This window comes from Lepidochelys kempii, chromosome 6 (genome assembly GCF_965140265.1).
Source record: "Lepidochelys kempii isolate rLepKem1 chromosome 6, rLepKem1.hap2, whole genome shotgun sequence".
Classification (NCBI taxonomy): Eukaryota; Metazoa; Chordata; order Testudines; family Cheloniidae; genus Lepidochelys; species Lepidochelys kempii.
Window position 1 is genome coordinate 58,150,258 of NC_133261.1, and position 26,949 is coordinate 58,177,206.

General features: G+C 41.6%; 1 protein-coding gene across 4 annotated transcripts in view; it reads left to right on the plus strand.

Moving 5' to 3' along the window:
• The window catches only part of EXT2 (exostosin glycosyltransferase 2), a 107,276-nt gene that overhangs the window by 17,893 nt on the left and 62,434 nt on the right, over positions 1 to 26,949 (plus strand). For 2 of the 4 annotated variants that reach the window (XM_073348064.1, XM_073348065.1), the window contains exons 6-8: positions 3,988 to 4,127; positions 4,940 to 5,033; positions 25,413 to 25,544. In XM_073348064.1, coding sequence (XP_073204165.1) covers positions 3,988 to 4,127; positions 4,940 to 5,033; positions 25,413 to 25,544 — 366 coding nt within the window. The remainder of the gene's footprint in view (positions 1 to 3,987; positions 4,128 to 4,939; positions 5,034 to 25,412; positions 25,545 to 26,949) is intronic. The other 2 variants (XM_073348066.1, XM_073348067.1) reach the window with 2 other exon arrangements.

The window sequence follows — 26,949 nt, forward strand, 5'->3', positions numbered from 1 at the left end:
AGCCCTGCATCTCCCTTTGGAATGTCTGGCTGATAACAGCAATGATACGAGGAGATATATTTATAGTAACTTTTGTCTAGACAGAAAAAATGGTTATCTGGGCAGATGGGCATGTGTCCACATCTGGGGCTCTTTTCTTATTTCCCCAGACCTGCCCAGAGTCTTCCACCTGCTGCCTTGTGATCTATCGAGTAGGTGTTTTCAGCCCCGCAACCTGAAGCAAATACTCACCAACAACCACATACCACACAACAGAACCACTAACCCAGGAACTTATCCTTGCAACAAAGCCCGTTGCCAATTGTGCCCACATATCTATTCAGGGGACACCATCACAGGGCCTAATAACATCAGCCACACTATCAGAGGCTCGTATACCTGCACATCCACCAATGTGATATATGTCATCATGTGCCAGCAATGCCCCTCTGCCATGTACATTGGTCAAACTGGACAGTCTCTACGTAAAAGAATAAATGGACACAAATCAGATGTCAAGAATTATAACATTCATAAACCAGTCGGAGAACACTTCAATCTCTCTGGTTACGCAATCACAGACATGAAGGTCGCTATCTTAAAACAAAAAAACTTCAAATCCAGACTCCAGCGAGAAACTGCTGAATTGGAATTCATTTGCAAATTGGATACTATTAATTTAGGCTTAAATAGAGACTGGGAGTGGCTAAGTCATTATGCAAGGTAGCCTATTTCCTCTTGTTTTTTCCTACCCCCCCCCCCCCCCACCCGGATGTTCTGGTTTAACTTGGATTTAAACTTGGAGAGTGGTCAGTTTGGATGAGCTATTACCAGCAGGAGAGTGAGTTTGTGTGTGTATGGGGGTGGGGGGGATGTGAGAGAACCTGGATTTGTGCTGGAAATGGCCCACCTTAATTATGCACATTGTAGGGAGAGTGGTCACTTTGGATGAGCTATTACCAGCAGGATAGTGAGTTTGTGTGTGTGGTTTTTGGGAGGGGGGTGAGGGGGTGAGAGAACCTGGATTTGTGCAGGAAATGGCCCAACTTTATTATCATGCACATTGTGTAAAGAGTTGTCACTTTGGATGGGCTATCACCAGCAGGAGAGTGAATTTGTGTGGGGGGGTGGAGGGTGAGAAAACCTGGATTTGTGCTGGAAATGGCCCACCTGATGATCACTTTAGATAAGCTATTACCAGCTGGACAATGGGGTGGGAGGAGGTATTTTTTCGTATTCTCTGTGTATATATAAAGTCTGATGCAGTTTCCACAGCATACATCTGATGAAGTGAGCTGTAGCTCACGAAAGCTCATGCTCAAATAAATTGGTTAGTCTCTAAGGTGCCACAAGTACTCCTTTTCTTTTTGTGTTTTAAAATGTGTTTTGCTCCTTTTTCCTCCACCCTCCCCAAAACAGTCTGAGATTTGATCCCAGCACATCCTTTCCTGCACTCCCTTTACTGTCATCTTATTAAACAGACTCCTGGGTTGCTAATGCATCCTGTTTTGCAATCTTCTCTTGGCTGAGATTTTAGGACAGCTCAGTACTGTCCTGATATGAACGTAGGTTTCACAGCTTTGTTGGGAAGCAAGTGAGGGGACAGCAAAGACTTTTAATTCCGAGTTCTCATATTTAACTGCCCCGCTACAGAAAGCAAATTGGATGCCATGAATAGTCTCATATGAATATTGTACCATTGTACAAGGCACTGGTGAGACCTCATCTGAAATTCTGTGCATTTCTGGTGCATTTCTGTGTTCAAGAAAGAAGACTTCAAACTGGAACAGGTGCAGAGAAGGGCGACTAGGATGACAGAGGAATGGAGAACCTACCTTACAAGAGGAGTCTTAAGGAGCTTGGTTTGTTCAGCCTAACAAAGTGAAGGCTGAAGGGAGATCTGATTGCCCTCTATAAATACAAGAGAGGGATAAACACCAGGGAGGGAGAGGAGTTACTCAGGTTAAGGGTCAATGTTGACACAAGAACAAGTGGATATAAGCTGGCCACCAACAAGTTCAGGCTCGAAATTAGACACCGGTTTCTAACCATCAGAAGAGTGAAGTTCTGGACCAGCCTTCCAAGGCAAGTTGTGGGAGCAAAAAACCTAGCTTGTTTCAAGACTGAGCTTGATAAATTTATGGAGGGGATGGTATGGTGAAGTTGCCTACAGTGGCTCATGGCCCATCCACAACTATTAGCAAATATCTTCAATAGGAGAGATGTGTCACTAGATGGAGAAGGCTTTGAATTAATATAGAGAATTCTTTCCTGTGTGTCTGGTGCGTGGTCTTGCCCACATGCTCGTGGTCTAACTGACTGGAATATTTGTTATTGGAAAAGAATTTTCCTCCGGGTCAGATTGGCAGAGACCCTGGGTTTTTTGCCTTCCTCTGCAATGTGGGGCACAGGTCACTTGCTGCTTTGAATTAGAGTAAGTGGTGGATTCTCTGTAACTTGAAGCCTTTAATCAAGATTTGAGGACTTCAGTAGCTCAGCCCAAAGTTATGGGCCTATTACAGGAGCGGATGAGTGCGGTTCTGTGTCCTGTGATGTGCAAGAGGTCTGACTAGATGATCATGATGGTTTCTTCTGGCCTTAAAGTCCATATGCCTCTTCACATACCGTGTTCTTTCTGTTGTCTTGGGCTCTTGGTTAATAGATTCACTAGATCCTTTCTTAATAAATAAATAAATAAATCTATAAACAATTTTTGAGTGACTTTTTTTGGAACTAGAGAAAGCTTCCAGACTGACAGCCCCGGGGAACAAAGTCGGGTTAGTGCAGTATTAATACAATAGCAGCAGCAGCTCAAGCTTCACCAGTGCTGCCTAGCCAATGTACCTCACCCCTGCCCTGCAAAGGCCACTTATAAGGTGAAAGAATATTTCAGCCTTCATGTCCCACTTGGTTCTCTGTTTCTCTGCTTTTGTTGCCCACCAACTTGTCAATTAATGCCAATGGGAATGGTGGTTTCTGTGGATACTGTCTTCTGGAAGCTGGATTGTAAACAGAAAACTTACTAATATCCTGAGCTAGTTTTGAACCAGTGACCTAGAGGTGAAAAATCTTTGTCTCACTCCAGTCCCTGAACCAGTTCCCCAGCAAAAATAACTGATGTTTGTTTAACGAACAGCGTTATATAGTACTATTTTTTTCTAATGCATATATCAACACAGGGCAAATTGTTTCTCAGAGTGTTTCCACTGACATTCCAGAGCATTTATATATTGTATCAGCTGAATAACCATGATTAAGGCTTCAGTTTTGTCATGGTATTTTTAGTAAAAGTCATGGACAGGTCACGGACAATAAACAAAAATTTACCGAAGCCGTGACTTGTCCCTGACTTTTAGTAAAAACATCCCTGACAAAATGGGGAGGGAGGAGGGTCCAGCACCCTGCCCCGCTGCATGAAGTGGCTGGGAGTTGTGGCTCCCCACCCCGACCCAGTTGCTGGGAGCTGTGTGGGGATCCCCCACACCCCTGAAGGGCCGAGAGCTGTGGGGGGGCCCCCGCTGCCTGTGGCAGCTGGGCTGCTGCGGGAGGGTCTCCTACTGCCAGCTGTTGCTGGGCTGCTGGGGTGCCCCAATATCATGGAGGTTTCTGGAAGTCATGGATTCCGTGATGTCTGCGACTTCCATGACATAATCGGAGCCGTAATCATGATCATAGTCAGCCATTAAGATGTTAGATTTGTAAAGGGTTTGGCATTCTTTTGTCTTTCCTGATGGATTAAACTTCTGACATGAGGTCACTAAAACACAAGATGGAAAAGTCCTATGAGTTCATCCAGTCCTCATTTTTCACCTTACACCCAGTGGAGAATAAAGTTGCACATTTATTTTGAATCCGATGATAACTCAGAACATGATGATGGCAGAGAGCAAACTTGAGTGGTGATTTCATTAAACCTGTATGTTCAGAGGGGAACGAATGTATAAATTAAAGGGATGTAATATTTGTTCCCTTTTTCATCTTCGTTTTCTGGTTGCTATTCACTGACAGGAAGCCACATTCTGCATTGTTCTGCGTGGTGCTCGCTTGGGACAAGCTGTGCTAAGTGATGTACTTCAGGCTGGCTGTGTCCCTGTTGTTATTGCTGACTCCTATATTTTGCCTTTCTCTGAAGTTCTGGACTGGAAGAGGTTCGTACTTATTGGTTTGCACCCTCCGTAAATTCAAACCACTTGAAACCTCACAACCTAGAAGTGAAGGAACAGAATATGCAGGGGGCTGCATTGAGAATGCTGAAAACAGGGCAGTTGAAGTCCACCCTATGGATGTATTCAAGCATAGGAAGTAATGGAGCAGGAAAATGAGGGGACAAAAGGAGGGTGGTGAGCAGCACAGACTATCCAGTTCTTGGTATTGGATTTCCTGTTTCTTGCAGCTCACGATATTCATCTATAGAACAAAAATTATTGGCCTTTTCACACTTGTATTTGCACGCAAGCTGTTTAAATTCACTTCTAGCAGTTTACACCTCCCAAACCCCTGTGAGGCAAAGAAGTATCCCCATTTTACAGGTGTGAGTAACTGAGTCACAGCAGAGATTTTGTATACATACAAATGTACGCACTTAACACTCTTTTCCCCTAAATGATTTATTCAGAATTACACCAAGTCATTGATAGAGCTGGAATTAGAACACAGGAATTCTTGGCTCCCAGTCCATACTTAATTCATTAGACCACACTCCTCTATGTAGCCACTTGCAGCTGCTCTTCTGCAAATGCACCCCACAGAGTTTTTGGGTATTTCCTTTAGGCTGAGCAGCTGGAGTCACGAAGAAATTTCCCAATGGTCTAGTATTGAATAATTAATTGCATTACAGGGGCTTATGCTTTCCTCTGAAACCTCTAGAGCTTAGCACGTTATGATACCAGTTTACATGGACTATTGGTATGTTCTCATATGGCATTTTTATACTTTTTTCCCTTCACTTTTTTGCATTTAGAGCCTCTGTTGTGATACCTGAAGAAAAGATGCCTGAAATGTACAGCATTCTGCAAAGCATTCCCCAGCGGCAGATTGAGGAGATGCAAAGACAGGTAAAATAGCCTGAATATAGCATTTAAATCGATACATGAGTTCATATGTGTCTACTGCTTGTGTATGTGTGTGAAGTGTGGTTGGGAGTAGAAGCATTCTGCATACTCTCATATTATTAAAGTTCAGTTCATTCAGCTTGCTGATTTTTTGCACTAAAAATACAATAACTAACATTTATATAATGCTCAGAATACTTAAATACTGAATATGCAAAGATAATTTTATCCATCTCTGGCACAACTAAATCTGCTGGAGAGCAGCTGTTTAACAGTACTACAGTGTAGTTTAGGTCAGGAATGTAAGAACACTGCATATGATTGCAATTGTAGAAGAACGCTTGAGTAGGCAGAATTCAGTTACCCACACTGGAATTTCTCCGGCATGCTATGTTAACATCTATACTCTTGTGAAAGATGTTATGGGATCTTCAGTGCCCACAATGGTCAGGGTCTCCCGAACATGGACTGCGTAAATACTGTGAAAAGTAAAACTGAGGTCCAGACCACCTGTTCATTAAAGATCCCATGGTACTTTCCACAAGAGCAGGGGTGCTTACCCCAGTAGCTGGCCAAATTCCACTGTAAGTAATTTCACTTTACTCTATGTTCTCCCTGCTTTCTCAGTACAGAGTGATGATCAAATTCCTGCAGAGTTCAGTTTTATTCCTCTTCTCTTGCAAGTTAAGAAAAAAAGAAAAGGAGTACTTGTGGCACCTTAGAGACTAACAAATTTATTTGAGCATAAGTTTTCGTGAGCTACAGCTCACTTCATCGGATGCATTCAGTGGAAAATACAGTGGGGAGATTTATGTACACAGAGAACATGAAACAATGGGTGTTACCAAATGCACTGTAAGGAGAGTGATCACTTAAGATGAGCTAATACCATTACAGTGTGTATGGTAACACCCATTGTTTCATGTTTTCTGTGTATATAAATCTCCCCACTGTATTTTCCACTGAATGCATCCGATGAAGTGAGCTGTAGCTCTCGAAAGCTTATGCTCAAATAAAGTTGTTAGTCTCTAAGGTGCCACAAGTACTCCTTTTCTTTTTGCGAATACAGACTAACACGGCTGCTACTCTGAAACAAGTTAAGACAAGTTTCTGATAAAACCACAGTGCAAATTTGTAGCTTCCTGCTCAACCATCGCTAAATTCATTGAAGTGAGAGAGTCATGAATTCTGCTGACCCTACATATGTCCAGATCTATAAATATACTTCGAAATCTTTGGATGAAAGGTGGTAGTTAAATGCAAAATGCTTTATGTACGTTAATTACACAAGCTCATCTCTGTAAGATAGATGTTATACCTGTTTTACCAGGGGAAAACAGAGGCATAGAGAGGTTGTGATTCATATAAGGTCATGGAATGAATTGAGCGGAGCCAGGAATATAATCAACTCAGTTTTCAGTTCAGTCCAGTAGATGATATTGCCTGTTTGGCACAGATTGTTAGTGTCCATAATACCAGATACTTACTCTGACCTGAGCATTCTCATGCAGGTGTGTGTGTCAGTGACTCAGCTGAGCAGATCAATAAAATTGTTGGCTGTAGGCAGATTGTGGTAAAGTGGCTGAGCATCTTGGAGAGGACTTTGGCTATAAAATTAATATGTACAGTAGGGTTCAAACATAACATTGTTTGCATGGTGTTTTGAATATGTAAAGTAGAATTACATTTTGGAGGCATTGGGAAAGAAGGATATTTGCATTTCACAAATACGTTTATGTAAGGTGTTTCTGTCACCCTTGTCACTGAGTGCCTCACAGTTATTGATGTATTTAGTCTTACACCACCACTGTGGGTAGAGAAGTACTGTTATCCCTCTTTCACAGATGGAGAACTAAGGGACTTGTTTAAAGTCATATAGGATTTCTGTGGCAGAGCAGGAATTGAACCCAGGCCTCTGGAGTCCCAAGTTATAAGCTTAGCCACAAGGCCATCCTTCCTCCCTCATGATACTTGTAAATATCAAGGAGAGGAGAAAATGTTTGTGGTCCAAGAGGTATAAGTAGGAGTAAGGAGATGAAATTCAGAAATAGGAAATTTAAGATAAATATCAGAAAATATTCCTTATGGTGAGATTTTTAATATGTGGAATAGTCTCTCCAAGTAATAGAAGTCCCATTGTTCAAGTCACTTGTAACTACACAGTGCTGGAAGCTATACTATATGTAGGGCCTTACTAAATTCACGGCTGTGAAAAACTTGTCATGGACCGTAAAATAAGCACTCCCCTATGAAATCTAGCTATTGGAGGGGAGTGGGAGGGGTAGGGCTGGGGGCAGCCGAGCCAGGGGCTCCTACTGTTCCCCAGGCTCCAGCTGCTAGTCCCCAGGCTGGGGAGGAATGGGACTTACTCTTACCCTGCACAGTTGCTCTCGGGGGGGAGGGGAGTGAGACCCACCTCTGGGTACCTCCCCCTGCTGCAGGAAGCTCCACAGCTGGGCTCACAGAAGTGAGGGTGGCAATCCCATGACCCCCTCTACAACAGCTATGCGCCCCCACCTCCACCCCCCACAACCCTCTTTTAGGTCAGGACCCCCATGATTACAACACTGAAATTTCAGATGTAAGCATCTGAAAATGTGAAATTGACTAATTTTCAAATCCTATGGCCATGAAATTGACCAGAATGGACCATGAATTTGATAGGGCCCTAACTATATGGATCCATTCTGCATGTCCTGGCGGAAAAAATAGACTAGACAACTTAATCTTCCATTTCCTTCATGTCTAATTTCTATGACTAGTTTAACTTGTATGCAGAACAGAAGCCTTTGCAAGTATCACAGCAGCCAACAGAGGTTTCCATTCCCTTTTTTCACCCCACTCCAGTTAATTACTATGGCTGTGTTATCTTGAGGTCAACTGCCAGAGATTTGTACATATTCACAACTCTAATAGGTGCTAAAAACAGCACCTATTACAGTTGTTAATATGTACACATGCCCCTATATACGTATGAAATCTTTGCCAGCTACTTTGAATTAAAATATATTTTAAAAAAAAGTTCCTTAGAATGTCTGAGCTGCCAATGTAAAATACTCCATATTCACCACAACCCTTAGGCATTTTAGTACCCAGCACTTGTGTGCTATCTCCAGTTTTATCCTTCCCTACCAAGTCAAGTTAGTGTTTGGTTGGAAAGGATCAGTGACGTTTGATATGGAGTTTTCTGGCATATAAATGGTCTGCACTAGCCATTGTTGTAAGTTCCAGAGCAGTGGTCCCCAACCTTTCTTGTGGGAATAGCAATATACTGTTCCCACAAGATGATGATGATAATAATAATAATAATAGCACAGAAGACTGTGGCAGGGCACCTGACACCCCGCCGCTGAAAGGCTGCCGATGAGAAGCGGCAGCAGCCAGAAGCATTGCTGCTGAAATGCCGCCGAGAAACGGCAACGCTTCTCGGTGGCATTTCGGCGGGGGGGTGTCCTGTGGGCGCACAAAAATGCCCCGGCGGGCGCCATTGCATCCACGGTCACCGCGTTGGGGACCCCTGTTCCAGAGTATCACTGACCATTTTAGAGCTTCTCTTATTCCTCATTCACGCCAAACTACTCATATACTTTGATTCTTCTTCACAGTTGCTGAGCTGTACTGTGGACAGCATCCATTGTTCTACTTTCACTTTCCCTGTGCCACAAGTCAACAGCAACATTGTGGCAGAATAGTGAGGAGGGAAGAGGGGGAAGGACAGGGAGTGTGTGTGATAGGAGTATGGCAGAGAGGAGGAGTGGAGGGTGAGAGATGAAGGTGAGGAAGAGGGAGAAAGATTGAAGTAAGGGGAAGAAGAAGAGCAGAGTGAGGAAAAAGGAAAGGAAAACACACCACCTCCATGGCTACCGCTAAAACCATCCCTTATGAAACCTCCTTCCTCAGGACAAATCTGTTTTTCACTTTGTAATTTGTAGGGTAAACAGACTTCCAGAGTCCTTCTGATTTTTTTTTTCTTTTTTTTGGTCTGCAGATTCGTTTAGCAGAATATTGTATGTCTTGAAAATTTATGTGCTACTGATATCATAAATCCCAACTCATTGCCCCAAATCCAGCAAACACAGATAAACTCATTACTACCTAGGACTGGAATTTAAGGATAACGTTCAAGGTGGGGGGAGAGGGGAGTGCCAGAGGATGTGGGAAGGTTTTTTTTTCATTCCCCTGCTTTGTTTTTTACATTAGAAATTAAGGTATTATCTACTCTGATGATGATCACTTGTGTTGGGAAGAGTGAAGAAGCTAAAAGCTGACACAACTGAGGAAAGGGATTTATTTTAGTCATACTATTAAAACTTTTAAAATGTGTTTTAACACTTAGGAAGAGAATGTCTTTGTTAAAGGTACAACCCCCTGACCCGTTCAGCTAATATATGAGCTTATGCTGCACCCCCTTCAAAATTCTGTAAGAGATCCACTTAGAGAGCTAAAGAAGACCAGACTTGAGATTTGTGTTGCCCTGAGGCAAAAACAGTCAGAAAAAGTTAAATAAACATAACCCCACACCTTTTCAGGCCTCCTTTATGCTCTGTTTAAAAAAAAAGACGAAAAAAAGACAAGCCCAATTTTGAAAAGAAATTGTGAGTCATTTTAGAGTGAGTTTTCAATGTTGGCTTGGGAAGTGCTATTCCCAGAACAAATAATGTATGAGCAATACCACTGTAGTTTTTCTAGCTCATATCCCCCCCATGCCTCAAGCTCTCCAGGTCAAACAAAACTGAAGACACTAGCATATGCATAAATCAGTGACTTATTTTACTGTCACATTAAAACATGAGTGGCTAGTGTGTCTGACCCCTTCCCCTTCCTATTTAATGTGCTTCTTTGGCTCTTCTCTTTAAAGAGGACTTTGTGGAGTAATTTCAGCCCTTATCAGTTTGCTGACAGCTATGAGCCTTCTGCTGGCTCCAGGCAGTGAGTGCAGGCGTGTGAAACTTCTCATTCTTACACTGAAATGGTCCTGGACAAAGTTTGACAAAGTTAAGGATTGTATGGATTTTTTTTTTTTTTTTTTTTTGCAGGGTGAGGCACATATAGGAGGTACGATTGTTAGCTGTAATTGGTCGATACTGAGAGAAGTGTCTATTTCCAGCCAAACTTAATTTCAATATTTGGACACTCATAGAGGGAGGAATGAGGAAGAGTGAGCTTCCAAAGGGCTGTTTTTTATCTTGTCATTTGAAATGTAGTTCCAGGATATATTGGCTCTGCCATTTGTAGAGAGCAGCAAGGCAGCTCTTAAGGGTGCATGGTTTGGTCTTAAAGCTTTGCTTTTTTTTTTTTTTTTAAAAATTGACTTCCAGCTTTATATCTTTCCTTGATGGAGAGCAACTTCTGTCTCAGGGCTCTTTAGAATCATCGTTATCGAATATAAAAGCTTTCATCCATCTGCCATATGTAGAATTTTAGGGAGTGTGATTAGAGAGGCTAACCCCACTTTAATCCTCCCAGAGTGCTTCCATGGAACCCTGGGTCCTCCATAAATGTCAGGCATGGACAGTTTGCCATCTTATCAGCTGCACTGGAGTTAGCTCCAGCCCCCTTCTCCCTCTTGGTCTGTTGCAGCAGACAGCAGGGGAAAGGAAAAACGATTACCTGGCTTATTGCCAGGAGCACTAAGGGAGTAGCAGAATCCTTGGCATTCACTGATCAGAATTTTTTTGTGTCGCTTGAAAACAGCACCCTTATCCTAGATTCTTCCTATTCCTACCCCCATCTTTGCCTTCCAGAAAGAAGCAAATTGTCTTCATATTACTTATGGAGCGGAACAATCTCCATGCTACAACATATGGGATAGTTGAGAAGTCCCTGAGAGCAGGAAGCACACCACTGAATGATTTTATGGATCAGAGCTATGTTTTATTAGAATTGGAGCTAGGCAAATTTCTTTGGATGAATAGGTTATTAGTTGAAAAATGCAGTTGTGGTCAACTCAGAACTGTTTGTGAACTTGATATGAATTAAACAAATAGTTCAGGCCAAACATTTTTTTGGGTGCTTGGGAGGAGGTAGATTCACAAAGAGAGTGTGGTACCATCCTATAATTCCTAGCCCAGTTAGACCTGAACTTTTAAGAGAGTAATTAAGCTAACTTAAGTCAACCATTCCACTTTAAACTAGTGAAAATGCTGCTGTGAATCTGGACATCTTACTACCAAAGCTTGGAAGGTTGCTGCATGCCAATTCCTAGTCAAGGGATATCTTGGACATACAACAGTTAAATGCAGATTATCCAAATCTGAAAGTTCAGGATTTCTTCCAATTGAGAATATTTTGCACTGTTTGACTGAAGCAGCTGGTTGCAGACTAACAGAGTGTTTATGATCATCTGGTCCTGGTGCTCAACCCAGTTTCCACTCTGTTTCCCCTCTTCTGTTATTTGGACTGTACCACAGTTCTCTTGCCCAAATCCACAACCTGCCTACTAATTGAGATCATTGTAAAATTAGTGTTTACCTATACAATAAAAACATTGCATTTTTATAGCATTTTCTATTTAAGGTTCGTAAAGGCAGTAATTTAAATCCTTCAGAGCTGCTATGGGGTATTTATATAACATATAAATGTGTAAGGCATACACAAATAATTTATTTACACAAGGTCAGACTGATAGTCCAATGGAACCTGGGATTCCTGACTCTGAGTCTTCTGCTTTAACCACTAGATCATGTTTCCTTATACAGTAAGAATGTTTGGTTTTAAATTACAAAGTTTTTAGGTGCCCTATAGTGGCACTCAATCTGCTCCTGGATAGTTTTCATATATGTTTGTTACCTTTTTGACTTGTTGGATAGCAGTTGTGCAAGTCAACCTTTTGGATACATTTTCTTGAATGCCACATGGCTTTTTCAGGGATGAAATAGCCAGCAGTTGAGCAGCTACCACTGCATAAATTACAGAGCAAGTGGAAATAGTGCAGCTGTTGTGAACTAACTTCTAGTGTTGACACAACTCTTTGGAACCTGTTCCATCTCCTGCCTGATGTCACTGTAAGAGTTTGTGTACCCTCCAGCTGTCAGTGTTAGGAATGCATTGTGGTGCCCTTAGATTCTGAAACAGCCATGATGTTCTTTTTCTAGTTTTACCTTTTTTAGCTGCTAATTTTGAACATCCTTTAGACATGGGAACAGAACTTGGATGTGTCATTAAAAAGGTTTTGTTTTAAGTGACTCATTTTTAGAGATGTTCAGAAATAGTAGTTAACAGGAGAGCTACATGTTCCATTTGCTTCTAGGATGGAGTTTTGAATATGTTCCAGGCTGAAAGAAATGCTTTCAGTAACTACCTAACAGCTGTTTTGTGGTCTAGATAAAATTAATTTTATCTCCAACTACTTTCTTGCTGGACAAGTTTGTACATCACATGGCACCATCGCATTTGGCAGTAATTGACGCCCTGGTTCTCAGCCTCAGCAGAGAGGCAGAAACTGATTGGGCCATGAAGGGTGAAGTACTTTTGCACCCTGAGAGATGGTTTCATTTGCTCAAGGTATGGGGGAAGCTGGGTAAAGAATTTCAGACTCCAAGGCTGTCACTCCAGTGGCTTTCACCAACACGGGTGTCACTAAAATATGTGTTTGTAGGTGGAGCTTGCAGCAACTCCTATGGCTTTTTAATGGCTTCCATTGTGTGTGTTTATACATATATAAAAATCCATATTTCACAGTTAACATAACATAATAAACAAAGGGGATAAACATGCCTTATGGAATATGGCTTGTGCTCTGAAATAGGAGTGTGCTGTTTTTTTGCAAGTTACAACATTGCAGTAACCGGACACATTTTTTTCGTTACTGCAAAATGCTGGTCTTTCATGTGTGTGATTGGCACTGGGCTTGTTTTGTGTTTAACCTCTCCTGTCAAGGGAATTGAAACTTCCATTCTCCCGGCATTAGTATGGCAGTCATGGGAAATCTCAAACAAAATGGATCTTATTGCAGCAGTTGACACAAGTTGTGCTTTTATTTATTTATTTTTGATGTTGGATACTGATTAAAAGTTTCCAAGCATCTTTTAGCCATGTTATAAAGCTAGCCAGTAGAGAGCTGGGCAGCTGCTGACCAGGGGAGATGCTAGCGGACACTGGACAAGATCACAGTGGGAAGCATCGGTGTGTGTAACTCAGAAAGCTGGGAAAGGTGTAAACAGATCCCTAATTTAGCTGCAGAGTGGGCTCTGCAAACACTGTTTTATTGGCCAGTGGCTCCTGCTTTACTAACCTCTAACCTTTACAATACTCAGAGGTGCTGCCCACCCGCCAGCCTTGCCTTTGAACCACTCTTGGCTCCTGCCACCTCAAAGGCTTGCAGTCAGATTCCTGTGTTTTGCTGGGGACCTCACCTCTCAGCAGGATGTCTACAGCAGAGAAAACTGATCTACCCTTAGAACATAGACATATTTGAAGGCGATACCCCCGAGACTTGAAACCTATTGCTTTGTGTTTCAGGAGATGTCCATCACTTTTCAAGAAATGTGGCTGAACCTCCCCTTCCCTTTCCCTCTCCTTTCACTGGGTAGTCATATAACATTTGAATGTTCCTGCAATTGTATACCCATGACTGATTTTTGTTCTTCTCTTGACTATTCCTGCCTTTGTAACAGTTATAGCAGAAATCTGGATTGTCATAATTTTGGTTGTGTGTGGTTAATGGAGAGGGAATTTTCAAATTTTCAAAGCAGAGACTAATCTTATTGTGTAGTTATAGTCAAAATGGCTGTTTAAAATGGCATTGTATAGGTTTATATCTGTCCTTTCTCAATGACTGCCTATTCGACTAAAAGGATCAGTCAACATTGCAACCTCATCTGCGATCTGAAAAATCAAGCTGTGTTCACTTCTGCCTCTTAGACCTTCACCAGTGTATCTGACAAATATGATTATCCATAAGGCAGACTAGAGTCCAGCTTGCTGTCCTGTAGTTGTATTTATGGTGTCTACAAAAGTAAACCCTTGTTTGCTGTAAATTAGGACTATATAAGGTGAAAACCCAACAGGAGCAAAGATGTTCAGAAAATAGGGTCTGTATCTGCATACATACTCTTCAGAGTATAAGTGCACTTTAACTGTTTTTTCCCTTTACACCATTTAGTTTTGTTTTGTTCTTCTTCCCAGGGGGTCCTTCTGCATGTTTTGGCCCCATTCCCCTCAACCAGAAGGCTCTATGTTTTTGGGTCCTTTACTGGCTCTGTGACTGGAACACATTTATGCTGCTGATCTGGGACGGAGATGCTAAGTTTGTGTCAGTCAATCTTCCTGAGTCTGAGACTGCTGTATCTGCCTCTTGCAGGAGCAGAGAGGAGAGCTGGGTTTCAAAGTGCTATTCCATGCAGTACTCGCAGCAGAGTGTTTGCAATGGGGGTGTCACAGTAGATCCAACTTATGCAGGATTCCCCGGACACTCTGTTCTTCTCTTCTGTCCTCCATGCCCCCATTCCCAAAACTAGTCTGACATCCCCAGGGTGGGAAACACTGCCTTAAATCCTAGTATGTTGGCAGTATATTAGGGATCAAGATACTCTTGGATTTAAGGGCCACAAAAGTGCAGCTGTCTCATGGGACAGCATGGAAACCCTTCTTCCTGTCAAATAGTAGTTTTGTGTGTAGTGTAGTTGCAGCTGGATTTTGAGCAAAGTGATGCTATTGTGAACTAGCAAAAGTGAGATGAGACTTGAGGATGAAAACTTATGAACAAAACAAACATGATAGAGGAAAGACTTGGTAAATCTAATCCTTAACAGAGATCTGCTTGATGTAGTGCATCATTTTGGTATCTGAGTGTCAAATGCATGCATTGCTGTAATTATACCTTGTGAACTACCACAGCCAAAATGTGAGGCAAGGACCCAAGAAAAATCATAGTGCAAGAAACTTAAGGTGATGTGGAATTCATATCTTGCTAGCACTAACATTTCCCTTTAACCTCAGCTCCAGGAGTCAGCATTTGTGATGTCAGAAGTTTACCGCAATAAAACTGAGAACTCCTAGAAGTCTGCTCCCAGGCGACTAGTATCTTGAGGGTCAGACTAGCATTTTGAACCCTGACCTCTCCATCTCTGAGCATTGACAACTATCCCAAAAAAAAAAAGGCAGTGGTAAAGATTTGGTTTCGTCTCTTCGTTCTGTTTCTGAAGAGGCCAAATATACTTGTTTAATCCATGATTACAATGACTGCAGTGTAGATTGAAAGCAGATATTGGATTAGATTATTAAATACATTGAGAGAATTTTATCAGGTCAAATTAAAATGAAACTGTACCTAGTATTAGCACCAACACCCCTCCACCTCCCCCGGTATTGAGTCACCTTATAAAAATATCTGGATTAGAATGTCCCTGGTTCTCACCTAAATCTGCTCAATGCTTGTGACGTGTCTTAGCCAGTGTTTCAGATGGATTTAGGTTGTAGGGGTGGCAAGAGGGGCCATGGATTATTTTGCATCTGCTCTTACCCTGTGATATACATTGTCATAACTAGCATTTCTGATGCCTAAGGCAAGAAACCAAACAAGTACATTTGTGACTAATGAAGGACAGTTGAGAGGTAGGACAATATTGATGTATATTTGTGTCCTGTTCAGCCTACACAAGCTGCTTGAAATAAAGGATTTTTACCTCCATAGGCCTCTCATGTGGTTAGGTAATGTTAAATAAATGCAATCTACTTCTGGCTTCGTGAGGTCCTGGGACTTACGCAGTTCAGCACAATTGGGAAATGGGAGGAGGAGTAGATGATGAATAGAAATAACGTTAAAATATTACGTTAAACATATAAGAAAATGTAGTAAGGTATATATTTCTACAAGTCACTCTTCTCTGTTCACTCTTCACTGGTTTGTCAGAAACCCAAACCAGGTTAAATTATGGTTTGGCCTTTATTTCAGGTGATGTGGAACCGAATGACTTTTTTTTTTTTAAATCAAAGTACAACTCCCCCATTTTAAGCACTCACTCACTTTAGAAATCTTGTCTGTACAGTACCTGTATAATAGCCTTGAGAAATAGATCGCTCTTGGAAACTAGCCACACTCAAAGTTGAGCGAAGCAGGTTGTAAAGACACTTTTTCATATTTTATAGAAGATGAACATAAATATTTTAGAAGCTGTTTTTGGTCAGGAAATACAGCATGAGTTTACCAATACTCCATTGATTTAATAGGTCTAATGTTAACACTCCTATACATGGGAAGAGGCTTTAATTTTTTACTTTCAGCCCAAATTTTCAAAAGTGACTTAATTTTTGGTGCCTCAATTTTTGGGCAACCAAATTAAGACACCTTAAAGGGGCCTGATTTTTCAGGAAGTGTTGAGCTACCTGCTAAGTAAGCCAAAACTGGCTAATCACTTTTGAACATTTAGCCTACATTCTTTTCTGTTTCATACAAACTCTTTGTCCCATTGGGAAAATCAATGGGATGTAAATTCCAAAGTGTCTAAGTCGTTTCTGAAAATAGGATATAGGCTCCTAAGACACTTAAGCACTTTTGAAAATTTTACCCTAGATCTTTATCCCCCACTGTAAACTACATATTGTTGAATGACCCAAAATTGTGCAGTCTCCAGTAAATTTCTCTCAAGCCCTGCCTAGCAGAGGAAGCAAAAAATGATGCTGATCGTAACTGAAGCATTTGGAAGGTTTTCCCATGGAGCTGAATACAGAGAAACTGATTCACATGCTGGCAGTAAGGAATTCATCAGCACAGCAAGCTAGTCATAGATAGAGGGACATCCAGTATGGGGGATTGAGAAATAGCAGCTTAAACACTTGAATGTGGGAATGTTCTGTGGGTCCACATGGTATGGTTGGAGGCAGCTTGGAACAAGATAGAGCATCGCATGCTAGGATTTATAGTCCCTGAGGTCTCTGCTTCGTTATTGAAGATGTGTGGCTTCAATTAGTTCTACTTTATGTAAATTTTGAGTCTGAAAGGCCTCTCTGGGCAAGCTTCCAAATGAACCTTCAGCTGGGCGAAATTTTGCATGTTACTTTGTGCCACCCTGAAAGAGTCTGTCTGCTCATGGTACCATAAGAACAGCCATAGTGGGTCAGACCAAAGGTCCGTTTAGCCCAGTATCCTGTCTTCCAACAGTGGCCAATGCCAGGTGCTTCAGACGGAATGAGCAGAACAGGTAATCATCAAGTGATCTATCCCCTGTCGTCCATTCCCACCTTCTGGCAAACAGAGGCTAGGGACACCATCCCTGCCCATCCTAGCTAATAGCCACTGATGGACCTATCCTCCATTAACTTATCTAGTTCTTTTTTTAACACTGTTATAATCTTGGCCTTCACAACATCCTCTGACAAGGAGGTCCACAAGGCTTACTGTGCGTTTTGTGAAGAAGTATTTAGCAAAGGACCAGAGAGTTGCAGTTATCAATTACGGTAGTAACACTGGTTAGCTAAATTATAGGTTTTGAAGTTTTGGAATTTTACAAATAACAGGAGGGAAAATGTTTTGTCCTTTTATAGCAGTGTTTCTCAATCTTTTTGATACCAGGGACAGGCTTGTTGCCTTCCTAAACAATGTAAGGGAGATCTCAGGGACTGGCGATTGAGTAACACTGTTCTTCTATAGGACCATCCATCCAAGGATTTCAACGTGCTTTACAAACAACTGAGCCTCACAACACTTCTATGAGATGGGGATTGCACATGTTGCACAGATGGGAAAACAGAAGCACAGAGTTTAAGTGAATTGTATAAAGTTAAACAGTGAATAAATGGCAGAGCCAGGAATAAAACTGAAGATACCTGGCTCCCAGTGTAGCCTCTAGGTTACATGCCTTCCTATTACCAGAGCTTCCCGAGCCTACCTGGTCACGGAGTAAAAAGTTTATTTGAAAAAACACTGTGGGATGGAAGTGGGTATCTGAACCTATACCATACAAAAGGAAAGCAGTTAAAGTAGAGTAACCTCAGTCAGTGTGAAAATGGTAACACTTCAAGGCCTCATAAACCTTTTCAAGTGTGGAACTTCGGGAGCACTTGGCTCCTGCAATGGAATAAAATCTTACAATAGCATGGCGCCTGACCTAGAGGTTGGGAGAAGTGGTGCTTTATGGGCAGTTAACTTTTATTGCTTTCTTCCAAATCTCTTTTCTGTTGACTTTCCCCATTCTCACCAAACTGGGTGGGTAACTGATAGAAACCTAGAAGCTTCCTTTCAGGGAGCATAGTTCTCCCTGCCGGCATACGCACCCCCTTGATTTGTACCATACAGTGCTCCTTTCCTGATGCCCAGTGTTTTTCTTTTATCAATGTAAGCAGAAGGTTTGCGTTGATCTGTCTTGTACTCTATGTCGGAGCACCATTAGTGGCATTAACACTAGGTCTTGTAAACATTATATGAATGGACTGTGTAACCTGATACTATGTTGGCTTGTAAAGAGCTTGTAAAGAGACGCTGGGCCCCCAAGTGTGTTTATTTCTAAGAAAAAATAACACCTTGCTTAAATAAATGTTACTTTTAGTGAGAGGGCTACCTTCTTGTTGCAGGCTGCTATCTCTTTTTTCTTGTGAAATTAGCTGTAAATGCTTCTGTCCCATGCTCCTCATCTATTAAAGTGATGTGTGTATTGGTACCTGGAACACCTTGTGTCTCTGCAGTCCACTTGACCAAAGTTGTAAGGCTGCAGCCAAGTAGAAGGAAATCATGGGTTTGGATGCTTTGTGTCATCTTACTAAAGGGATTCCGAGAATAAGTATTTATGAGCAACACATTGGAGTGGTGCCTTTCTTTTTTGCTTTGTAACTATTTTTTCTTGAATTTGCTAGGGGCTTGATTTATTCTCCATCTTACAAATATTGCTTCCACTACTAGATATACTACAAAAATTGCTTTCTCAACCCACCCCCCAAATAATTCTGTACGAATTGGATGTTGGGTCCTTTTCATAAAGAGATCACTTCAGTCTTTTTCTTTTTTAAATATATATTTTAAGCAACTTTAGGTGGGAAATGCTGGAATTGACAGCTTAGCAGAATGTCAGCAATGATGGTGAAAGCTTCCTCTACACTGATGAGGGAACAACTTTTGGTTTACAGAGATCACAACTTGCGGGGAGAGAGAGAAGAGAGTTCAGTCCCCATCGTTCGTTCAGTCTTTGGTTACTTTCCTGGGACTATGAACAAGGATGGCAAATGATATTAGCTGCAGTGGTGTGTTTTGTAAAATGGATTGTAGCTATTGGACTGAGACTATTTCATATAGGTTACTGAACAGCCATTTATTGATAGCAGCTTAGCTGGCAACCTAAAGGCTCTCTAAGTCATTCTCCATTCATTGGGCCATCCAGTCTCTTAAATTTGAATGTTCTGCTGATTGGTGGAGCTAGACTCTCTGGCAGAGGTTCTCTTGTTTTTCCACACTGGATCTGTCCAGGATCTCTTGCCCATTTAGCAACATGGGAAAGTCAGGGTGGTTGCAACTCCTGGTCACCTGTTCGTGATCCCCTGCAGGTTACAACCCCCTAGGTTGAGAACTCCTGGACTAGTGTCAGTTCTCCATTGTACTTTTAACAGTAGTTTTAAATGTCTATTTGAGCCTAATTTATGTAGTTAAAGTTGGTGATTGTCTAGGCACCAGCATTTAGGTGGGAAAGACTAGCACAGGGTTAAATTGAGAATGCTTTAGAGAATCCTTGAAGTGCTCCTGCTTTCATCCATATATGAATAAGTTCCCTTTCATAGCTGGCATCATGGCACATTTTGAAGATTGTGGGTATTTGGGCTTGGTTATTGTTACTTGGTTATTGTTACTATGGGTTGTGTTGCTGTCCTACTAGATGTCTGTGTCCTCTTGGTTTAGAACTGTATCCCTGCTAATATTTGGGCATAGTTTTTATTTTATTTTATAAAGTGCCCATTTCCACCAAATCTATAAAATAACATAGATTAATATTTAGAATGGCACAAACTTGAAAAATGTCTTCAAAACATGGAAGAAATGCAGTTCTGCACAGTCACCTTGTGAAAATAATCTGTGCAGCATGCAATAGCAGTGGCCTGGGTTTGATGACCCAGAAGGGCCTTTCCAGTTTGTGTCCTGTGTACCTTTACCCTGGAGGTCAGATAGTAAGGCCAGTATCATAGCAGCTAGTATGAAAATTTAGGATGCAATAAGGTATTACTCATTTGTGTGGGAAATGGAACTTTCTTGTGTGCCAGACCAAGACTGTGGAATGAATTCCCCAGGAGCTAAGGACCATCGCAGATGTGAGCAACTTCCACTCCAAAGGCAAGGCACATTTCTTTGAGCTGCCCTCAACATAAATACAGAGCAGCGTTTATATCAAAACAAAACACAAACAAACAAAAAAGACTGTACATCCTACCAAAACAAGATACCACACTCTACTTGCTTCTCCCCTTGGGGAGAGGATGAGCAAACAAATGGCATGTGACAGATGTGTGGTCTCATTGCTTAATGCACTGCTGAAAGGTACTCAGCTACTATAGCAATAAGCATGGTACAAGAGCCTATCTAGAATATAATAGGGCTTGTCACTGGGAGCTTCCCAGCTGATCTTATCCATCATGTGCGATTAACTTTATCTGTGACACTGGAGAACTTCTCACAGTAAGGAACACTCAAGGGTTTTCTGAGTGAGGCCAGATACCCAGATTCAGCAGAATGTCTACACGCTGAAGCAAGTCCACCGATCAACCCTCTGCAGATGCCTTGTCAAAGGAAGCAAGAACATTTTGTCACAGCCATGGCATAAAACATCACTTGGTGTCATAAAAAATATTTGAACTCTGAATTAAGTTTGTATTGCTTGTCCCCTAGCGTCCTTCCTTCACACTTCAATTATAGATGGCTTGTAAAGGCAAAGTAAAGAGAAAGCTCATGTACGAGCTATTGACGGGAGAGAGTTTGTGATTTGCCTCAGGACACAGAGGGTGTCGGTGTCAAAGCCAGGAGTAGAACTCAAGTTTTCTCTAGTCCCTGTCCTATGCTTGGACTATGCTAATAGACTGATGAGTATCATTGACTCCCCACCCAGTTCCTACTACATCTTTGTTACCCTCTGATAAAAGCTTTTCAATCACATACACTGTAAAATAGAAAATTAAAATTATTTTGGATGAAATTGGGAAATGCAACAATTTCCCTAGGAGAATAACTTTCCAATAATGCTCAATAACTTACCATGTTGGACAACCAAGAATAGCTAGCCATGTTAATCACTTCTATTTTATAAAAGCAAACAAGGTGGGAAGGAAGTAATGAGCCCTCAAAACATCTGTCTGGAGACTTGCAGTTCCCTTAGAAGGTTTTGGGTTTTGCCTTAAAGAAACTCAGTTCTGAAAAATTACAACCAAATGTTGAAACAGTTGCTAGCTCTTCACCCAAAATTAATAATTACATAAATATTAGTTTGTAAAGAGTAAAATCCCTTCACCCCCTTTTCCTGTCCTGTTCCTGGTGTGAAAATATAATTGTCTGATAGTGCAAACCTTCTTGCAGCAAAAAGAAGTGGGTTCAGATTAATTTCTGCAGTAGTCAACAGGAGGGAGAGAGCGTCTAAATAGGTTCTACATGTAACCATTTGTCAGGAGGAGTTGGTTATCAGAGAATAATCGCCAATCTAGCATTGCCAGTACAGATTTACCAGATGAGGTGAAATGGAGTGCAACACTTACTAGCTAAAATAGCATGCTGGGTTCTGCAGCTGATTTGTATGTAACTCGTGCTGCTACTGTACCTAGGTAGCCCATGTAAAATTTATTTCTCTAGCAATTAATTTCTCTCTTACAAATGATAGTTCTCTAAAACTACTTATCAATTAATAAGTTAACATGCAGATGTAATGTAAAATCTGTGTTCTATCTAGAGCCCTGTGAGGATACAAAATTTGTATTCGCATCCGATCCGCAAAAATGGTGTGTGGATGTAAAGTGGATATCCACGGATTTGCGGAGCTCTAGTTGTATCTACTTGTGGTCATTACAGGTTTTGGAAGAGAAGGGCTGTTAAATGGACCGTCCTGGTCAAATTTTATCCTTGCTCTGTCCTTGGGTTTTCTTTAGGATCTTGTGTAAGATACTTAGCCCTCTCTGAGTATGTCTACACTGCCCATGCCAGCTGACTCGGACTCATGGGGCTCAGGCTAAGGGGCTGTTTAACTGTGATGTTGACGTTGGGGCTCAGGCTGCAGCATGCGCTCCGGGACTCTCCTACCTTGCAAAGTCCTAGAGCCCACGCTCCAGCCTGAGCCCGAATGTCTACATTGCAGTTAAACAGCCTGTTAGCCCGATCCCCGGGAGCCTGAGTCAGCTGGCCTGGGCCAGCCATGGGTTTTTAACTGTAGTGTAGACATACCCTTGGTATCTGATTCTTCACTTTTTGTCCTGGTTTCTGGGGACACTTGGAGGATTATTTAATTTTTGTAAAGTATTTTAGAGTTCTAAATATTTATTTTTTATAATATTGGTAAATTACCTTTTTATATTTCTCCTGTACTTCCAGTTGGGTACAGTGTTCATTTTTGGCCTAAATTCGTGAGTGGTTCCTATTTGGTTCCAGAGAGAGAATGTATTTCTTTAGCGGGTGTATTTTTGTAGATTCAGTCTGTATATGGTTTGTAAAACGATTTGGGTTCCCTCTGGGTGAAAGGCCCTGTACAAATGTAACTAATTGTTGGATAAACTCACCTGCCTCCTGGAATATCCTTTGAATATTCTTAGGTGTTGAGCCCTGTGATTATTGTTCTTTCCCCATAGTAGGGTAAAAAGTGTTCTAGGTGATGCTACTCATTGTCTTTCTCTATGATCGCTCTTCCTATTGAGTTAACGGTTTGTTGCTTTTTGTACCATTTGAGTGGCTTTTCCCCTCTGAAGTATAAAACCATAACATTCTGAAGAACCTGACTTAAAAACTGCCTCCAGAGTGAGTGATGGGGGTGACGACTTGGCAACAGACCCCTATTTTCTTCTCAGTTGTATTACTAGTATTCAAAACAACACATAGGATGGTGCCATTGCTCAGGAACATAATTGAATCTGCTTGTGAGCTTGCATCCTCAACACTTTTAGAAGTAAAATTTTGGATTTATTGTATTTATATATGCTGCTGTTCAACCTGAAGAATAACAAAGAGCTTTACAAATTGTACATACAGGAATCACTTTGCGCTTTACTGAGGAGCAGCCACCTGTAGGATGGAATGCAGCTACTGTTTAGCATTGCACAACTACACAAAACAGTTTAATTTTCTATCCAAAAGCCTGTTCTTCCAAGGCAATGGGATTCCCCCCAAAAAACTGAGGAAGATTTGATACTTTGCTAGCATATCACTAGACCTGGCCTTTTTGCATTGTTTGAAAAGTCCCCTTGGCATAGTTAAATAGCACTTGGCCAGAGATATATATTATCCTTGCTGTTTGTCTTCTGGCTCCGCAAGCTTCATATGCTGCCAGTGCATCTGGAAATGTCTTTCCTAGCACTTGCTCTCTCACCTAGACACACGTGCACACTCCTGCAGGCTTGAGGAGATCCTAAAAAGAAGTGCCTTCTGGGCACTTCAAGGTGCTGGAAATTCCTGCAGAAACAACTAAGCTCAGGAAATTCACTTTTATTAGGCCAAGGCACTTGAGCTATGATCATTGGCAAAGCACATTTTCCTTTGGGTTGGATGTGGTTCTTTGGTATAATTTGATTCCAGGCTTTTAAAAAGTAAGTGTGTGTCTCTACTACAGAATTGTATCAGTCAGCATATTCATTACCAAATCCTGTTTTTCCTCCAGCACCAAGGGTTTGTCTTGGGTAGAGACTGAATCTGGATTGAAACTTTTCATATAGAGTCTCAGCCTAGAATTGATTCATCTTTCAAATTCTGTATACTTACCTGTTTGAATATCGCATTTATTTTTTTAAAAAGAGCCTCAGTTTAGACCAAAGACATGCAAATTTTACAACACCCATGGCTGTGTTGAAAACTTGCCAGGATCAAGGACTACAACTAATTTGCAAACACGTACATTTTTATATAAAAGAAACTTTTATATAAAAGCTAATATTTGCTTGCATGTATGTAGGGCCTTACCAAATTCATGGTCCATTTTGGTCAATTTCATGGTCATAGGATTTTTAAAATTGTAAATTTCATGATTTCAGCTATTTAAATCTGAAATTTCAGGCTGTTGTACTTGTAGGGGTTCTGACCCAAAAAGGAGCTGTGAGGAGGGGTCACCAGGTTATTGTAGAGTGGGCGGGGGGTTGTGGCACTCCTACCCTTACCTCTGCACTGCTGGGGGCGGTGGCAGCGCTGCCTTCAGAGTAGGGCAGCTGGAGAGCGGCAGCTGCTGGCTGGGAGCCCAGCTCTGAAGGCAGATCCACTGTCAGCAACTGCACAGAAGTAAGGATGGCCTGGTATGGTCAGTCAGCGGCCGCCACTCTCTGGCCGCCCAGCTCTGAAGGCAGCAAGGCAGGAGTAAGGGTGGCATGGTATGGCATTGCCACCCTTACTTCTACACAGCTGCTGGTGGGACACTGCCTTCAGAGCCTGGTGCCCGGCCAACAGCCTTCACTCTCCGGCCACCCGGCTCTGAAGGCAGTGCAGAAGTAAGGGTGGCAATACCGCAACCCCCCTAAAATAACCTTACCACCCCCCTGCAACTCCCTTTTGGGTCAGGACCCCCAAATTTGAGAAACGCTGGTCTCCCTGATGAAATCAGTACAGTATAAGGTAAAAGAACACAAAAGACCAGATTTCACGGAGGGAGACCAGATTTCATGGACAGTGACACCTTTTTTCATGGCCATGAATTTAGTAGGGCCCTATCTTTTTATTCTTAGAAGAATAGAAATTGCTTGTTTGGTAGCATTTACCAGTAGCAAAAACTTGCTGCAGATCAGCTTTTCCACATGCTGCAATTACAAGGCAGCTGTATTTTAGGCTTCACTGCTTCAGTTGGCTATTGGGCTGCACTTTGGGTTCCCCCAAATTAGAAAACCCAAATATAAATGTAAATTATTCTCTGCTGTGGTTAAATCACTTTTGACATTTTGAGGGGAAAAACTGATAAAAATATGAAAGAAACTGGCTCCTTCATATATTTGTGTGGAGTTTTATTCCACTAGCCCACTCATGAATGCATTGAAATGGTTTCCTCTGCATGTCCTCCTTGATTGATTGATTGTTCTACAACTTCAGTTCATTTTTTTTCCCAATAACTTTTCCAATTTGAGGACTCCAGCCTCTGTGGAAACATCCCTTGTTCCAGTGAATTTGCCTCCTAATTTAATTTCCAGCTGATTTCTCAGCAGCATTGAGCAGATTGCGAATGACAAACAAAAACTGATTATTAGGCATCAGGTCTGTGGAGTTAGCAGGGTCTGAAAGTGCATTTCATCCTTTCCTTGCAGGCAAGGTGGTTCTGGGAAGCGTATTTTCGGTCAATGAAAGCTATTGCTCTGGCCACCCTTCAGATTATCAATGACAGGATATACCCATATGCTGCCATGTCTTATGAAGAATGGAATGATCCCCCAGCTGTTGTAAGTAGAATGTACTTCTGTGACTTTGTCATAAAATAAGATTTTTTTCTTTCAGGTCATTGCTCAGGTATGTACTATGCATCTTGGTAACATTACTATTTAAAGGTTTGTTGTATTTGTAAGTTGCACAAAATGAATGTTTTTATGATATTCTGGTGTGTGTGTGTGTATATATATATACATGAGAGAGAGAGAGAGAGAGAGTGTTTTTTGATACCTTTGAAAGGGAATAACTGAAGTGATAGCAAAAGTCACATGGTATAAATAGATTCTATGTGAGCTTCTGTCAGAGCTATGTGAGGAATACCTCCCCTACCTCCAGTTTTCTTCTCCCGGCTGTTGTCTTCTCCACACAGCCCTGTGAATATACACCCTTGGTATTCTAGTCCTAGAACTTGCTTGTACAGAAACTGATAATCTTCCTGAGTGATCTACTTTTGGGACAAACTCATTTCCACTCTTTTTTTACTTGGCAAGGATTTGAACCCAGCTCTCTGAGGAGGACGTACTAGTGTATTAATTAACCTGCTGCACCATTCAACCCTATTCTGTTTTCTTACATTGCAGAATTTTGAAAACTAATTTCTCCCTTAGTTTATATTTTACACATAAAGAAAAATTAATACCTGCATTTCCTTTTTGTAAACTATCCTGCAAAAGCTCAGTCAAAGGGTTGGTAGCAGGACAGTTTTCAACTGTACAAGAGAAGAGAGCTCAGGAATAGTTTTTTGATATTAAACTCCCTAAATTATTGGAGAATGATAGCATTTTCAACAGGCCTCGCCTAGGATACTGACCCATTAGCATCGCTGAGTGAGAGGTGAGCATGGCACTGACAGATGTCTAGTGTGAAGGTTGAGGTATGAAAGAAAGAAGCAGTTACTCAAGAATGAGGAGATCAGAACACCTTAGCAGACTATTTAGACCAGGCCTTAGCTCAGCAAGAATGCCCAGACACCTGGCCTGATTTTCATGGTAAAAGAAAAATAGGGATTTGGAAACACCCAGCATTAAAAGCCACCTCTCAGGCCGCTTCTTCTCCGCTCTCCTTCTAGTAGGATACCCACTGACTTCAATGACAGTTCCTTCTGCTGTGGGGGACAGATAAGCCCCTGTTTCTTTTGTTTATAACTTATATTTAAAGGAAACTCTGTATTTCTTGGGATCCTGTGGGATGAAAGATCCTAAAGCACTTTACAAGAGATCGGTCACCAAACAAACACGGCAATCTCTAGAGTGTAACACTGAAACTGGTGAGCAATACACAGCAACAGTACACAATAGCATAATACAGGTAGTAAAGAGGAATACTCTATCCATGTAAAATTGCAGAGAAAACTTAAGGAGACTCTAGTAATTAGCCAAACTGGAATTTGTCCAGCCACATGCCATACTGAGACTCTTT